The sequence below is a fragment of the Melanotaenia boesemani genome, chromosome 18 (genome assembly GCF_017639745.1).
Source record: "Melanotaenia boesemani isolate fMelBoe1 chromosome 18, fMelBoe1.pri, whole genome shotgun sequence".
Lineage (NCBI taxonomy): Eukaryota > Metazoa > Chordata > Actinopteri > Atheriniformes > Melanotaeniidae > Melanotaenia > Melanotaenia boesemani.
The window spans coordinates 3,093,045-3,104,489 of record NC_055699.1 but is presented as its reverse complement, the minus strand read 5'-3'; the positions used below and the strand labels follow the sequence as shown (position 1 = coordinate 3,104,489).

Genomic DNA, 11,445 nt, shown 5'->3' with positions numbered 1-11,445 from the left:
GTGCTGTAGGTCGTTTTCTGTTTCCTCACAGGTGTAGCAGTTGGTTGTCTGGTTTTTTTGTTTTGACTGTCTATGCCTGAGTTGGAACAGTGTAAAGATGATCATAACTTAAAATACAATTTCTTTAGATGTGTTTAGCAAGACTTTAAATCTGATTGAATTTATTACATTTACAGCAATTTATAGTATTTTCCTTAAACACCAGACACAAACAAAGTAGCATAAAGACTGCTTTTATTTTTATTTTTTTTAAATAAATGTAGAAATTTACAAACGCTGGAATAAACCTACATAACATTCAAAAAGGAGTTGTGTATCATGTTCTCCACCTCATCTACCAACACACTGTAATCTGCCTGACAAACAGTGTGTCCTGTCCTGCCTTCGTTCCTTAGGCATTTCACCATCTCTCTGTGCATTCCTGGTCTGGATGCAGCGATTTCCAGCTTTTTCAGCTGCTCCGCAGGATCCTCAGGAATATTTTGGATTTGCAAAGCTTTATACACAGCGGGAGCAAATTTCCCGTAGTGAGCAGTGGAACAAAGCACCACGGGGCAGAAGCCATCCTGCAGCCTATCAGCCACAACTTTAGCCACAGCGGTGTGTGTATCCATGATGTAGCCTGTCTGTGTGTGAACACTGTGGATGGCGGCCAAGCAGTCATCCTCAGAGCACCAGCCAGCCAGCACTTCCTGCTGTATCCTGCCAAGAAGAGGCTCAGGAACCTGAAAGTGCTTCTGTGTGTCTAAGCGTGTGAACAGGTCCTTGACAAGGTGGCTGCTTCCGTCTGAGACGTGATAGATGAACCTCTCAAGGTTGGAGGACTTGAGGATATCTATAGCCGGGGAATGGGAGTGCAGCAAATGCCGTTCCCGCAGGTCGTACTCACCTGTGGTGATGAAGTCGGTGATGATTCGGTTGTGGTTGGATGCGCAGATGATTTTTCTTATTGGGATTCCCATTTGCTTGGCGTACACAGCTGACATGGCGTTCCCAAAGTTACCAGTTGGGATGCAAACATCAATGGGTTCCCCGAATTTGATAACACCATCTCTGCACAGATCCAGATAGCTGGAGGAATGATAGACCACCTGCAAACGGAGGAAAGGTGAACAGAGCTGTGATCAGCACTGAGTTTTGCTTTAAGGTTACGACTTTGTCTTTTGGTTTCTTTTGCTGTTTTCACACACAAACACCAAATTTTCATGAGGAGGTGCAAACAGTTTGGTCTGGTCTTTTTCTGCAGTGGTACATCCCAGAAGGGAGGAACAAGAGCACCGGAGGCAGCACACAATGCAGATACTGCTGTGGAAATTGCAGGGGTCAGGGTGGAAAATCTCTGCAGAAAGTAAAGCTGCACCAGAACATCTCCGCTGCATGTATGAAAACAACTTTAGTTTCTTCTCTTGTTTAAATTGCAACTGCACCTCAGTTGCTTCCTATTTTATGTAGCGTTTGCCTCTTTGTTTACTTCTTGTTCTTGCTTCACACCAAGGTTTTAGTTACTGCCACACCTGCACATTATCTGTTATCATCTGACTTGCAGGAATACTCAAAGTTTTCCTTTGTTCATTGTTTTTGTCTTTCCCTGGTTATGTTATATTGCAGTTCTGATGCATATTTCCTGGCTTTCCTTTGGTAAGTAAATCCGTAAGCCTCCACCTGCGTCAGGTCTAGAAACAATAACTTTACAGCATCCTGCTTTGCTGGGACATTTAAGATGACAGCACATGTGACAGACGGGTTGCACAAGTGGAATAATGTGAACAGTTACATCATTTTACTTTTGTCTTTGAAGAAATTTCTTCCTGCGTCTCAGATTTAAAGAACTTGAAAATATTTTTTTTTCTGGAAAGCCAGAGTCAACCCTGAAATTTCTTTAGCCAACTTGATTCTGAATATTTAATTACAACAAATGTTACAGATGTTTCTGTTCGAGAGAGCTAATGTTATATACATGACTAACCAGTATGTGAAATATGGGTGGAAATGGTGGAAATGGGCAAGGGTTTGACGGGTAGCCCTCGGTTATCTTTAAAAACAGATTTCATCAGCTACAAAAACAGCTGCACATTGATTGGTTGGTCATTTGTTTCTGTCTTTACTCTGTAATATAAGTTGATGTGGCCGTTCTTCCATAAAAAACACAATCTAAAAGAACCACAGATGGACAAGTGCATGCAAAAAGAAGTCCATTTTCCTAATGAAATCCATTAGTTCACGGGTTTATTTCTCCATTGAAAAACAAGCAAACATTCAAGCCTTTTCCCAGACTGTTGCTTCTCTTGCACTGGTTAAAAAAAAACAAAAAAAAAAAAAACAAAGCAAACAAACAAAAATAAACATGCATTCATGGATGCTGGTCCTACACCAAATTTATAAATCTGGTCCCCCCCCAAATGGCTCATAACAAAAAATAAATAAATATATATATATATATATATAAATAACCTAAACTGAATTACCCACCAAAGCTGAATTATTGCTAGTGAGAGATAAACAGCTTCTACATTAGTCAGGTTTAAACACATCATAGTCTCTTAGGATACATGGACAGTGTACACTTAAATCCCAAAGATGCTTTGACTGCAATGATTTTATTTTTATTTTTATAAAGCAATTTTTAAAATATTAAAAGCTATGACTAAAGCTCTCAGCAGGACATATGGAATCTGTTTTAATGATGTTTGACTCTAGTCTTGCTTTTCTTACTCATTTGGCTCAGATATGCAGGAAAAGCAGATCAAACCCTCATAGGAGAAAATTCCACAACATTTGATTCAACTTGTTTTGGTCAAATTTCACAATTCTATTTGCATTTCCAGCCTCCAGGAACTACAAACGAATCCAGCAGCCGCTTTGTGTTGCGCCATCTTGTGGCGGCGCCATTTCTGCGAGTCCTAAATACCTCGTCTCTGCCGACATGGACATCTGGACAGACAATGTTGGTCCACAGATACAATAGGTTACTGAAATCTTATCTGGAAATCTCAAAGTTATTCTGATTTTCATATCTGACTTCAGTGCATTAACGTAAACGCTGCTTCATCTAACAGAGACGGCCTAATAACTGACACTCTTCACCGGAATATAAAACACTAATATTGTTATAATTTATCAAAAGTTGGTAAAGAAACTGCTTCAAACTTTTGCCACGGCTGTTAATTTTCTATTTTATCTTGTCAGCAGGCTGCAGGACACCACTGTACGTCATCTATTTGTGTTGTTGACCGAATAGAAAGAGTTACAAAAATTTAGCATTAGCTAAGACAACGCCTTTAGCGTTTTTGTAGCACAAGCTCTAAAGTTCAACAGACATTTGTGAAGGAGAGTTTTACGAGTGGAGCTCCATATGAGAAAACATCAAATCGATATCAAATTTTATTTATGGCAGATGGTTTCGTCATTGTAACTTTCAGCATAACACACCTTTTCCTGATATCGTGTTGTCTACTGTTACCTACTGCAAAGAGCTCAAAGTTGTTATTCAAGGTTTCCAGACACCAAAGAATCCCTTTACTTCACACACTGATTCTAATGAAAGTTACCAATGCTCCTGCTTGACTTTTGGGCCCATACAAATTTCTATTTTGGCCACCCTGTTACAAATGTCCTGGATACGCCACTGTTTCAGTCATGCACACACACACACACACACACACACAAAACATTATCTGCATTTGTTCAGTTTTGTTTCATTGTTGGCTAAAAATGAAGCATCTCCACAGATGATGTCAGTGAGCTGTTACAGCATTTTCCCGTCTGATGGATGCTGTGGAGCTGGACTTTCTGATGGTGGTGTCAGAGAAGAGGATGCTGTCCAAGTTAAGGACTGTACTGGACATCCCTTCACACCCTCTTTACGACATCATGGACAACCTCAGGAGCATTTTCAGCAACACTGAACAGGAAATCAATCCTTCCTGTAAACATCTGACTTAATAATTCAACACTGTAGATTAGATCTGAATCACAATCTCTTGTAAATATTGGATCTAATTTAAGTGTTAATGTTTTGATTGTAGTCTTTATATGTAATTCAGCACCTTATTCTATGTCATACTTTCCCTTTTATTTGTCTGTTTTTTCTAACTGTATTTCATACACAACTGTTTTAGAAGAACTGCAATGCAGCAATCTCCCTCTGGATTAATAAAGTATTAATACAGTATTTCTCATTCTGCTTCAGCTGCAGGATCCTGCTTCTGTAAGTTTCTGTGTTTTGCTGGTATGTTTGACTCACAACAGAAGTGTTTCATGTAGACACGTAGCTGCATGTACAGTTTTACATAACGCTCAACCAGCATGGAGTAAGTTGATCTGGCCAACAAGGCCACCAGTCAGCTGTCATGCAGCAGTTTGCTATTTGAGAGCACACACACACACACACACACACACACACACACACACACACTTTTAGCCATTGTGCTGAGTGCTTATTTCTTTCTTACATATAAAAACATACGCACATGTTAGCAAGTTTAATAAATTGATGTCGAGTGGAGAACATCCCTATGATTTTTCTGCTATGACAAGTAACAGCAGTACGTCTGTGATGATCAACCCACCTGTGGCAACAGTCTCGCCCAGTTGATGGAGTTGGCGGTGCTGAGAACTGTGCTGTACTCCACAGCTAGATGACCGGTCAGCCCTGACTCTCCAAACATCCTCTTAATGGTCCTCTGGCAGAAGTCAAAGTCTGACAGGACGCTGACAGCCCTGGCGTTGCCCTCCCTGTAGCTTGTCATCTGCAGCTTCTGGATCTCACTCACTCCTTCCTCTGGGAAAAACACCAGCACGCCTGTCCGGTGTCTGTCAGCACCGCTCAGCCTGCTGAAGCCACTGAGCACAGCGCTGCCGGTGTCGCCTGATGTGGCCACTAGGATGAGGTAGTTGCACATGAGTGGTAGACAGCATGCGAAGAGCTGAGGCATCAGCTGCAAGGCAAGGTCCTTGAATGAGGCGGTGGGGCCATGAAAGAGCTCCTGAACATACTGATTGTGGATGAGATGATTTACAGGTGCAACTCTCTCACTAGAAAAGTTTGACCCATACGCTTTGAAAGTCATTGTTCTGAGATCTAAAGGTGAGACATCCAGCGGATGGATGCATTTTTCAAGTAAAACTAATGCTCGCTCTGGATATGACATGGGCACTAATCTCAGCCATTCACGTGGATCAACTTTTGGGAAGCCATTTTTAGGAACATAAAGGCCTCCATCTGCTGCCAGGCCTTCTATAACCACATCGCTAAAGTATGCTTTCTGATCAGACAACGCTGTACTGTCACACCTTGTTGATACAAAAATGTCCTTATCATGCTCCTGATATCTCTCCACAGCCTTCAACACTTTCTCTGCCACTTCATCCACCGTGTCTCCCGTTCCACACAACACACGCACGTCCAGCCATTTCTCATAAAACTGCCTCCTGTAAAGCAGAAGATCTCTCATGGACACGCCTGCCTCCTGGCCCACAATCCTGTTCACCTTCATCCTGCTGAGTCTCTGTATAATATCCTCAGTGTCCACATCCAGGAAGACAACCAGTCCACATTTTTTTACATGCTGCATAGCCTGGGCATGAAGAGGGTTAGAGCCTGTCAGGGAAACAACACACCCAGAGGCAGAGAAGTTACACAAAACCTGACCTTCTTCTTCCAAAAATCTCTTTCCACCTACTGCTGCCAGCTTGGCAGCCACGGGCATTTTCCATGTCGTTTCCAAGACATTGTCATCAATGTCGATGACGGGCAGTCCTAGTTTGTGGGCCACTATCTTTCCAACTGTGGTCTTCCCTGCTCCAGGGGGACCCATGAGCAGGATGTTCTTGTCCCCCAGGAGGCCGGTTTTGGTTGAAAGCCATGATTTTGCTGTTGAAAGTGGGCACAGGTAGCATCTGGCAGTTCTTATTGCAAGCCTTTGTGCATTCAGTAATCCCATTGAGAAGTTAAATAACAGGTAGCTGTTCCTCCTGTGAAAAGAAAACAACTGATGAAACAACAAAGGTCATGAGAGGGAATCAGTGGAAACAAGAATCTGCAAGCAGGCATGACAAAAAAAGCACATATACTTATTTACAGGGGCTTTCACTGTTTGTTAATGTCATGGCCATCTAATAAACCTCATCAATGTGGGCGAAAACATTCTTCTTACGTCTACCATTAATAATATATCTCTTTTTATGCCATAACATTGTGATAAACAATAATAAAAGAACAAAGCTTAAGTATTTCGAGAACTGCAACTTCAAGATAAAACTGAACCCACTCAAAACCGAGGCTATGGAGTGAACTAAGGGCTATAACTTACATTTTAGAAATATTTACAACCATGTATTATTCAAGCTGCGTGTTTCTTATTTACGTGTTTGCGTCCAGACCAGTAAGTCCTGTGCAACTACAAATTTGATTTCTGTTGAGTACGACACTCACGTGAAACGGCGGTGTTTCTGCTTCACCCGGTGAATAAAAATATTAAAAGGAGTTTGCGTCCATGTTGTTTACTTTATACAGGAAAAATACGAGCTCAGTGCAGCTCACAATCCCCTACGGCAAGCAATCTGTGACAAACTTCGTATTTTCAGTGGAAGGCAACATAAATATGGATTGCGAAATCACCCATAGGCCTTTAGAAATTATTAATATTATGACCTGTAACGTCGTCTTGCTCTCTTGCGTCTTCATATTGTTGTAAACCAACACAAATTCGTACTCTTTATAGAGCGAAACTTTTCACGAGTGACCCTGCGCCTATTCAAGTGCTTGCTAAAAACTCGGAATTTCCCGTGTCAGCCAGAGACAACGGTTGATTTGAAAGGCACCAAAACGACATTTGGGGATAAATTGTTAGGTAATAAATATTCATTTAACAATTTGATTATCATAATTAATTTAAGCGTTACTACAGCACTTGCACATTATACTATAGGACAATGTCGTTTACTCTCGATTTAAGACTATTGTCATGAAAGCGGCATTTGCTCCTTTGGTTGCCTAGCAACTACTCAGTTTTCGTGTTGTCAAACAAAATTTACCAGATATTTATACTTCCTACGGCGTTTAAGAGCGTTTTCCCCCGTGGGGTGTTACAAGTTTTTCGACATGTCCGAAATTACTCACTCAAAAGAATCGGTGTATGATTGTATACCTTTGGTGTCCAAAGATAAGGAGACTGAAATAAAAAAGCCACCAAGGTAGGTGACATACGTCGTTTTGTTTATGGTCAGATCAGTCTGTAATGCCAGTTGCTATGTCAGTTAATGCTAATGGAGGTTACAACACTGCTCAAAACAATAAAGGAAACACTTAAACAACATATCTTAGATCCTGATGAATGAAATATTCCAGCTGAAAATCGTATTGATTAGTGGAATGTGTTGAAACCAAAATAACATAAGAAAGATCAAAGAAAAAAAATTAATCCACGGAGGTCTGGATTCAGAATCATGCTTAAAATGAAAGTGGAAAGATCAGCTCACAGGCTGACATTGGGTCAGGTCCCACTGCAGCAACATATAGCCTAACAATGCGTCTGAGGATCCCATCGTGGTACCTAATGGCTGTCTGGGGACCTCTGGCTAGAATGTGGAGGGATCCCAGGATATGCCTCCCCATACTATCATAAATCCACCACCAACCCAGTCATGCTGGAAGATGTTGGAGGCAGCAGAACATCATCCACGACGTCTCCAGACTCTCTTACGTTTGTCACATGCTCCATATGAACCTTCTCTCATCCCTGAAGAACACAGGGTGCCAATCTGGCTGTCCTGGTGTTCTCTGGCAAATGCCATTTGGACTGCATGGTGATGAGCTGTGAGGTCCCACTTGTGGATGTTGGGCCCTCACACCACCCTGTTATTACCCACATAGTAATGATTATTATATACAGAATCTCACATAAGTGAGTACACCCCTCACATTTTTGCAAATATTTTAGTATATCTTTTCATGAGATAAAACTATATAAATTAAACTTTGTTATACAGAATATCAAACTATGGAAACTAAAATTTGATATTCTGTATATCAAAGTTTCATTTCTAAAGTGTTGTCTCATGAAAAGATATACTAAAATATTTGCAAAAATGTGATGGGTGTACTCACTTCTGTGAGATACTGTAGCACCAGCTAACAAGAGAGGTAACTCAGGACATTTTACAAAGAAGGCAAACGTGTTACATTTAACTCCAACTTGGAACATTTTCAGAATATATGCATTTTTTGGCAAATTGGACATTCAAATATATTGTATTGTTAGTATTAATAAAATTTTTTATACAGTATTACAGTATTTGCAGTGAGTGGAACAACTTACCGTTAAAGCGGGTGTTTCCACGTGGTGTGTTTATACATGTAATTTTCCTTTGGGATCAATGTATTTTTTCCATTTCAAGTTCAACTTGCAGGTTAAAAACCACAGTGAGCCAACGTGTGGAGGCATGATGGAAAAAATCACTGGAACATCAGCACTGTTAAATTAATTTCAGGAAACTGGAATATGTCTAACAGTCTTGGAGTTCATTTAACTCCCACAGTTAATCCTGGTAATACTACTGTCTGAGATGTATTTTGTATATTAATATACTATATTTTGATCACAGACTTACTTAATCTTATGTAAAGCATGTATGGATGAAGCCTTTTTTTCTTTTTAGGCTAAAGCTGTTAACCTGCAAATTGCACTTTAAACATCAAAAGCAAAGTGTGGGTGGCTTTAACGTCTTTCTTTCTTTCTTTCTTTCTTTCTTTCTTGCTGTTAAGAATGAGCTGTTGCTCTTAAAATGCAGGAGGAGCTCTCACAATATTGATCTCTTATTTAATTACTTAATCATCCATGAACTGTAATTAGAAACCCTATTCAGTTATCAATTACAGCCAACTAACCTCTCATTATTTCCTCTCAGCTTACCAGTAAACTGAGAGGAAATAATGAACAAGATACCAAAAGGTAAATAAAAATAAAAAAAAGTAATGACAACCCTTCCTGGTTATTTTAAACTGTTGTGTTTTCTCTAACATGTATTCCTAAAGGTACATATCCAAGTTCAGGCCAGCTGTTGTTCTTGAGAGCAACCTACAGAAGGGAAAAAGCAATACGATGAGAACGATGGGACCAGCAAAAGTCGACTTACCACCTCCGGACAAGTACCTGAAGAAGCATTCAAAAGAGCCCAAACTGCCTGAAAGTGAGTTTCTCTTTTAAAACTTCACTGTAAGTGTTCAGCTTTGCCTTGTAGTTGGGGTTGTGAGAGGCCTGATGTGGTATTTATTGCATTCTGTCAGAGACAGATTCCTCAAAAGACCCCCGTAGTACCCATTTTTGCTCCGTGAGGAAGCCAGCGGTCCCTGCAAGAACTGAACGGCCACTGATGGGAATTCCTTCCAAGAAGGACTTCAGGGAGACAACCGTAGCTGTGCCGAAGAAGCCTCAACCCATACAAGTAGACTCCAGTCACGGACATCGAGAACGCCTAGAAAACTCTGGACTTGTCCCCAAATACATCATGAAAAATGTAATTTCACAGAATGCTTCACACAAATCTTTTTTTTAAAAAGCTGGATAACTTCAACATTGATCCAACAAAACAGCAAATCGAAAAACTAAGATTAAGTTCTCATTTACAACTATGCAAAGATTCTCCCCTCATTTCTTTATATATCACCAGGAAAACCAGGAAGAAGGTGTAATGATTTACTGAAACAGCTATAAACTGAAATGGATATAAGGCAAAATATGTTTGTAAAATTCTACTGAGACTGAAAGTCAATATTTTGTTTGACCACATTTATATACAGTCAGACCCCTCTTAGTCAAGTTTTCTTGTAATTTATTTAAATAAATAACAAAAACAACTTGTCTCACACATATTACTGAAATGGTGACGTGCAAAGGGGGAGGGCTGTTTCCTGCTAAATCCTTAATTTGGGGTCCTTATTTCATAAAGTGTGAACATAAATTTCCTGTTTGTATCTGCAGGATTATGGTAAAACACCTGTGTACCTGCAGAAGCGCAAAGAAGCAGAGCAGACGGCTCAGGAGCACGATAGGTTGGTAAAGGAAGAGGGGCAGCACAGAGCCATCCAACGTCTGCCAGATGAGGAGCGACAACGTGTCCTGGAGGTACTCAGACACGTTAGCATGAAGCGTTTTCTTACCATAAAACAGCATGAGGCTGATAAAAGCAAGACAGTTTATACATTCCGATATTATCTGTTTCCCTCCATGTACCCTCTCTTAAGGCCCTGAAGAAAGAGTGGGATACATACATGCAGATGTATCAGAAGATCCCATTCTTGATGGAAACTCCATCACAGAAAGCCCACAAGATTGAGCTGGAAAAGAGAATGGATGAACTGGAGAAGAAGATAAGTCTCATTGAGAGGTTCAAAACCATCTACATAACCAATGATGAAATTTCACACTGCGGCGACCATCTTTAAGACTTTGCATTAAATACAGGTCTCATTTTTCCTGTGATCTCTAGAACTAATTCGAGAGTCCTGATCAGAATTACTTCCATGCTTGTTTGTAGCAGTGAAGTTGTACTTTAACATCCTCTTTAAATAAAAGTAAACCTTCTCTTTTGATGAAAGTGTAAAAGCAGCCCCTGAAATTGCTCATTTTTAAGTGGCTGCCAAAAACACTGAAAGCAAAACTCTTGCTTGACAGGATTTCAGCTGCTTGATTGAACAGGACCTACTTTGCCGTATTTTTTACACTCGTACAGCAGATGTTTTAGTCTGTGACAGGACTTTGCAGTAGGCAGGTCTGTTCAGTTAAAATCTGTAACCATACTGTTGAAATACTTGCAGAGAGAAGTTTAACATCATGTTGCTGAACTCAGCAGGAGATTCCTTGAGATGGCAGCTTATGTTTTCCAAAACATGTTTCTATCATTCAGCATCAATGGCTCCTACACAGATATACGTTATCTAGGCCAGTGGTTCTCAAACTGGAGATCAGGACCCCACGGGGGTCGCAAGGTAATTTCAGGGGGTTGCCAGATAATTTAGCCTATGTTTATTATCAAATAAATTTGGGATTTTTACCAGGGCTGTCAGAATTAAACCATTTAATGAAGTGATAAATCTTTGAAATTAGCATCTTAATTTTCAACACATCAACACAAATTTCCCTGAGGACTCTCCAAAGGATTAATGAAGTATTTTTATTCTACATGAACAACAAAATTCAAAGTACAGAAGCCATATTAAAATGCTGAATTTGTCGTTATTCCTTATTATTATACCAATTTGTTGTACGAAGACAAATGGACACGTTTTGATGCGATATGACAACATTTGAAACGGACGTTCCTATTTATGATGAGGAGCATAAATGGGCTTAAAGTTGCGTGGGGGGGGGTCGTGGCTCAAAGAGTTTGAGAACCACTGATCTACGTATGGCCAGTGAAGATTGTGCTTTTCTGGAAAATCGGATT

The 11,445-nt window shown here is 40.2% G+C and overlaps 2 protein-coding genes across 4 annotated transcripts; one reads left to right on the top strand and one right to left on the bottom strand.

Annotated features, from left to right (window-relative positions):
* Window positions 1-232: 232 nt before the first annotated feature.
* LOC121628422 (threonine synthase-like 1) lies at window positions 233-6,711 on the bottom strand. Of its 2 annotated transcripts, none has more exons than XM_041967438.1 (3): window positions 6,653-6,711; window positions 4,569-5,973; window positions 233-1,091 (listed from the first exon to the last, which is right to left on the bottom strand). In XM_041967438.1, the coding sequence occupies exons 2-3, from the start codon at window positions 5,940-5,942 to the stop codon at window positions 288-290; spliced, it is 2,178 nt and encodes a 725-aa protein (XP_041823372.1). In that variant the 5' UTR covers window positions 5,943-5,973; window positions 6,653-6,711; the 3' UTR covers window positions 233-287. The 2 variants fall into 2 exon arrangements, with proteins under 2 accessions (XP_041823372.1, XP_041823371.1); XM_041967437.1 differs by lacking the exon at window positions 6,653-6,711 and adding an exon at window positions 6,434-6,641.
* A 95-nt stretch (window positions 6,712-6,806) lies between these two features.
* Window positions 6,807-10,814, top strand: enkur (enkurin, TRPC channel interacting protein). 2 transcript variants are annotated; one of them, XM_041968468.1, is made up of 5 exons: window positions 6,807-6,851; window positions 9,035-9,189; window positions 9,287-9,516; window positions 9,981-10,124; window positions 10,244-10,814. In XM_041968468.1, exons 2-5 carry the CDS (start codon window positions 9,102-9,104, stop codon window positions 10,442-10,444), a joined length of 663 nt encoding a protein of 220 aa, XP_041824402.1. In that variant the 5' UTR covers window positions 6,807-6,851; window positions 9,035-9,101; the 3' UTR covers window positions 10,445-10,814. The 2 variants fall into 2 exon arrangements, with proteins under 2 accessions (XP_041824402.1, XP_041824401.1); XM_041968467.1 differs by lacking the exon at window positions 6,807-6,851 and adding an exon at window positions 7,011-7,194.
* The last annotated feature ends 631 nt before the right edge of the window (window positions 10,815-11,445 follow it).

Excerpts from the sequence above, each read along its gene's own strand:
- LOC121628422 (XM_041967438.1), bottom strand. The coding sequence starts at position 5,942 with ATGGGATTACTGAATGCACAAAGGCTTGCAATAAGAACTGCCAGATGC. Across the intron at positions 1,092-4,568 it reads GGGCGAGACTGTTGCCACAG|GTGGTCTATCATTCCTCCAG; the intron begins GTGGGTTGATCA and ends CTCCGTTTGCAG.
- enkur (XM_041968467.1), top strand. The coding sequence starts at position 7,103 with ATGTCCGAAATTACTCACTCAAAAGAATCGGTGTATGATTGTATACCT. Across the intron at positions 9,190-9,286 it reads AGAGCCCAAACTGCCTGAAA|AGACAGATTCCTCAAAAGAC; the intron begins GTGAGTTTCTCT and ends GCATTCTGTCAG. Across the intron at positions 10,125-10,243 it reads AGCGACAACGTGTCCTGGAG|GCCCTGAAGAAAGAGTGGGA; the intron begins GTACTCAGACAC and ends CCCTCTCTTAAG.